Source organism: Mesocricetus auratus, unplaced genomic scaffold, assembly GCF_017639785.1.
Source record: "Mesocricetus auratus isolate SY011 unplaced genomic scaffold, BCM_Maur_2.0 Super-Scaffold_6723, whole genome shotgun sequence".
Taxonomy (NCBI): Eukaryota; Metazoa; Chordata; class Mammalia; order Rodentia; family Cricetidae; genus Mesocricetus; species Mesocricetus auratus.
Window position 1 is genome coordinate 4147906 of NW_024429183.1, and position 5053 is coordinate 4152958.

The 5053-nt window shown below is 52.5% G+C and overlaps 1 protein-coding gene across 1 annotated transcript in view; it reads right to left on the reverse strand.

Moving 5' to 3' along the window:
- Atp2c2 (ATPase secretory pathway Ca2+ transporting 2) overlaps positions 1 to 3676 on the reverse strand; it is a 57032-nt gene extending 53356 nt beyond the window's left edge. Inside the window, exon 1 of the mRNA XM_005073089.4 lies at positions 3476 to 3676. Within this exon, the coding sequence (XP_005073146.2) occupies positions 3476 to 3568 (93 nt within the window). The 5' untranslated portion in view covers positions 3569 to 3676. The remainder of the gene's footprint in view (positions 1 to 3475) is intronic.
- Positions 3677 to 5053: the final 1377 nt, after the last annotated feature.

Here is a 5053-nt window from a genome sequence, read left to right on the forward strand (position 1 = left end):
CTGATCTCTCTTCTAGAGGTCCTGGGTTCAATTCCCAGCACCCACAAGGCAGCTCACAACTGCCTGTAACTATAGTTCCAGGGAACCCAGCACCCATGCCAAAACACCAATATACATAAAATAAAAATAGATAGACTTTAAAAATTAATCTTCATTTTTAAAAAAATGTAGATGGGTGTTTTGTCCATGTATGTCTGAGCACCACACGCACACAGTGACCCCAGAGCTCAGAAGAGAGCATGGACCCCTGGAACTGGAGTTATAGATGGCTGTGAGCTGCCATGTGGGTCTGGGAATTGAACCTGGGTCCTTTGGAAGAGCAACCAGTGCTCTTAGCTGAGGAACCATCTCCTCAGCCTGAGCGTCAGGTCTTAAATATACAACTCTGTGATTGCTGTCTTCACTGAGCCACTAAAGTCTGGCATGAATATGAATGTGTGAACAGCTGCCAAGTCCTGATTAAAACCATTCAAAAGCCCCCACTACTGTAAGCAGAAAGGCCAGATTCTTTCTGATAAGACTCCTGGGGTCACCTGTGCAGCCTGACCTTCTGAGAGCAGCCCCTGTACTTTCCTCCTCCCGTGGGGAACTCTGCCAAGCTCACTCATCTTTCCACTCCTGTTAATCTCAGACATCTCTCCCTCCCAGCTCTCCCTCCCAGCAGTCAAGGTCAGCTATGCCCTGCTTTCGCCCACCACAACGGATGCCTAAGGGCGGAGAAGGCGTGCGGTTTTCCTCAGGTGCTGGAGTCTGGGTTGAATGACAGGCTGCCCACTGCACCTGCCCATCTACTGGCAGCCGGACCTGGATCTGGAGAGCTCAGAAGGGTGACAAGGTCAACAGCCAGGATGGCAGGACAAGTGGGAGTCACACCCACCTCAGGAGCAGCCTCAAGGGCAGAGCTGGCACCTGGCCTTCCCAGAAACAAGAATTTCTAGTCTAATGTTCTCCTACTGTGCAGGACATCAGAGAGAAGCTTTGTCCAGCATCAACACCAAGGAGGCTTTCAAACTCCTTTCTACTGGTCACCCTGGAAACACAGCAAAAAAGAGGGATCTTCCCAGGTGGGGCGCTGAACACCTGTAACTTGGCGATGTCCCCATCTCTGTGTCTCAGCCTCTTGACTCCTTCCAGCCTCTGGCCTCCTTCTTCAGGTCATCTGTCACTCTCCTCACCTTCCTCTAACTGGTTTGTGAATACCTTGATCCTCCGCACTGGCCAAGACTGTCCGGTCGATACTCAGCAAGAACCAAATGGCGCCAGCCTGGGACCTTGGCACTCTTCTGTCCCAAAATTGCCATAAAGCTCATCTGGAGGCTGGAGGCCTAGGAGGGGACCCAGTCAGTTCTCAGGACTGTTCTCTCTCACATCTGTGTGTGCTGTGAAGTCTGCAGCACCTGGGACTCAGCACACACCAAGTGCTCATGAAGCCAAGTCAGGATAATAGCAGAAGTGACCCTATGGGAACCAGACATCCTTCCATCCTTCCATCCTTCTCTTGGCCGGGGACAGGGTTCCAAGCCCAGCAGGGTGCAGTGTCTCCTCTGGTCTTCTCTCCTCATTCCCAGGGACTGGTTTTTAGTGTGGTTGTTTGGTTTCCTGTGGTACTGAGGAGGGAAGCCAGGGCCGGGTTCCACTGCCCCAAGACCTGACTATGCACCCTTATTGTGTACCTTGTAGGGACACTTTGCAGACAGCGCACCTGCAAGAGCTGGCCTTTGCTGTGATCTCCCCATAGGTCTACAGTGCTGGTCACCACATGCCTGGGCTCCCTCACTGCCAGTGTGCTGCAGAGAACATGGCCAGGTGGCGAATACGCCTGCAGACAGGTTGGGGAACACGCCTGCAGACAGGTTGGGGAACACGCCTGCAGACAGGCTGCCTTTGAACAGCTCAGGGGAACGAAGTCCACCTGGCTCAGAGCATCTGCATGTGGTTCACACCAAACCCACACCTGCACAGTCTTAGACTCCCTGAAGACAACCAGCTACGAGTGTGCCAAACATCAAAAGATGGAGAGGCAGAAATAGAAAAAGGTAGAAGGAAGCCATCTGTGTCAACAAACACACGCTAAACCCCTGCTAACAACACATTACAAACATGTAAGGACACACTCGGCATCGGCAAAGGATTACGGTACACCGCTAACCCACAAAGCTACAAGCAAACATGGATGGTTTTGAGTCCTGCAGGTCACAGCCCTAGCGCCAGAATTCCTACATTGACACTGATGCATACAATAACAGTTGTAAATAAAGTGCATAAATATTTAAGAGTCATACCATCAAATGTTTTGACTGTGGCATTATTTGAGAAGAAATAAAATTGAAATGCTGGGCGGTGGTGGCGCACGCCTTTAATCCCAGCACTCGGGAGGCAGAGGCAGGTGGATCTCTGTGAGTTCGAGGCCGGGCTGGACCAACAGCCTCCAAAACAATACAGAGAAACCCTGTCTCGTAAAACCAAAAAAAAAAAAAAAAGAAATGTTACAAAACATTTTCTGTCATTACAAAATTTAACCTGGATTCCCCACCACGAAAAGACCATATTTGGGGGGGTTGTTCCCCAAGGGCAAGCATGGGAGTTCTGGATGTGCCAAGGGATTCCACTCTCAGACCTCATAAAGCCAGTGTGGGGGAGATGCCGTTCTGGGTCACGAACCCACTGGCTGTACCCCAGCTGCCCCATCAGAGGTACAGAAACAACTTTATGGTTGTTGGTCCTGGAGAGAAACTCCTGGTACCACAGTCCTGGAGAGTTATCCTAGAAGGTTCTCTGAAGGTTCAAAATCATCCTACAACTCAGCTCAGGGTGGCTTCTTTTCTTTCTTTCTTACTTACTTACTTTTTTTTTTTTTTTGATACATAGCCCTAGCTGTCCTGGAACTCACTATGTAGACCAGGCTGGTCTCAAACTCATAGAGATACACCTGCCCCTGCCTGCCAAATGCTGGGATTAAAGGCGTGGACCACCATGCCTGGCTCAGAGCAGCTTTTAAAAACCACGCTGATGTAGAGGAAATGAAGCCGGTGGCTCTACTGTGCTGCTTCAGTTTTCACTATTAAACCTGGGCAAGATTTTGTGTGTGTGTGTGTGTGTGTGTTTTTTTTTTTATCCCCACCAGGACCCACTCTCCTCCAATTCCAGCAGCTTTCAAAAGTTCATACAACTGCCTGTGTATGCAGAGGCATTGAAATTCCCTGGAGTCGGAGAAACCTAAGTCCCTGGCTAGGTGGCCTGCCAGCTGTGAGCCCTTTAAGGAGCACAGGTCAGTTTCTCATTCCCCAAATGGGCTAGCCTACCCAGGGTAACTGGTGAGTTAGGCGCCTTGAGCCGGGTCGAGCTGCTTTAAAGGAGGTGCTGAGCAGAATCTCAGTGCCCAGTGACACATGGGGTTCCGCGGGTCAGAGGCAGGATCTCAGGGGACAAATGTGGAGTCCGATCCCATGCCTCATACCAGATCGCTCAGACTCACCAGGGTCTCCACCTCGTCCCTCTCCAGCGCCTTGTACCGGTGGTCCTGACCCAGGAAGGGCAGTTTCTGTAGAAACTTGAAGCGTCTCCCCATGGTGAGCGGGTGTCCAGGCTGCTCCACGGCCAGGCGTGGGGCCGGTCGCAGTCCCTGCCCGCGTCCCTGGGGCCCAAGCGAGGCCGCGACTGCTGCGCGCCCAAGCTTCCCGGGCGGCCAGGTTGCCCGGGAGCTGTCTACCTGGTCCCCAGGTGAGCTCCGCCCCTGGGCAGGGCCGCAACAGCACCGCCCTCTGTACAGCTGGCCCGCCCCGCTGGCGCTAGGACCCCAAATTCCCAGGGTCAATCCCAGGAATTCTGGAAGGGCCGGAAGCCACTGTGTAGTCTCAGAGCAACGGTTCTCGTCCAAACCTGCCAGAGCATAAGAATCACCTGGAAGGGGGAAGGTCCTGAGCCAAAGCCTTACTTGGGATAGTGTAGCTCTGGGCCAGTTACTGGCCTCCCTGAGCCACCTGGCTGCATCTGTAATTGAAATGGAGCAGAAGGCTGAGACCTTACCTACAGTAACCTTACCCACACGATACCTATTTAAGTGTACCCTTGGGGGCAGGGAAGCTGTGGAAGATCTCCAACTTTTATGTTCACCTGTCATGTCATGCACATTCTGTCCTTGCAAATGGTGGGTGAATGCTGTGTGTTTCCTGAATCTTTGGTTATTGCCCTGCCAAATAGCCATCAGGACAGCACCCTCTTCCCAGAAAACCTGGGGATCCTGAAGGCAGTGTGATGGGGCATCCTGCAGGGCTCACACGGAGCATGCTTGTGTCAGCAGCTTGCTGGTACACCGTGGTGGATGTCACTCAACTCCCGAAGGCGCTGCAGGAGCACATGTGCCACATAAACTGCTTTGGGTTGCCCAGTGTGTGCTGAGGAAAGCCAGAAGGCTTTAGGGTGAACCAGGGTCTCAAACTCCACAGAACAGAGGTGGCCCTGGAGTAGGCTGGGCCATGCTCCATCCTGGGTTTACCTTTGACCATAGGCAATCAATCAACTGACTGCATTTGTTTGTGTGACTAAACTGTCCCCTTTGAGCAAACATTTGCCACCTGCCTCACTGGTTCCCCCAAGCGGCCACGCGGTAGCCGTTCCAGTCCTGGTCAACTGATGGGACACTCCAGGTGGCTTCATGTCACCCCGTGTCATCGTGCTGCCCCACCCCATGCCTGCTTCCATCGTGAGACCCCTCCCTTAGCATGTGACTTCACCCCCATCCCCAGGTCTAAAAAAAAAAAAAGAGAGAGAGAAACTACTGAACTCCCTCGACTTTGCAGTCCAGGCCACATAGTTCCAGATGTGTGTGAGCTAGGGTGACTTTTCCCACCTCACTCAGCCTCAGTTTACTCCTCCATGAAGACAGAATGACACTACCTATCTACCTGTGTGAACTGGGGTCCCAGAAGGAAACAGCACCCCGAAACTGAGTGATCTGGGAGCTGAAGTGAGAGACTGTCCCCAAAGATGTGGCCACAGGGGAGGTGGAAAGGACCTGGAGTGGCCATAGGGTGAGCCTCCTAGAAAAGGCAGC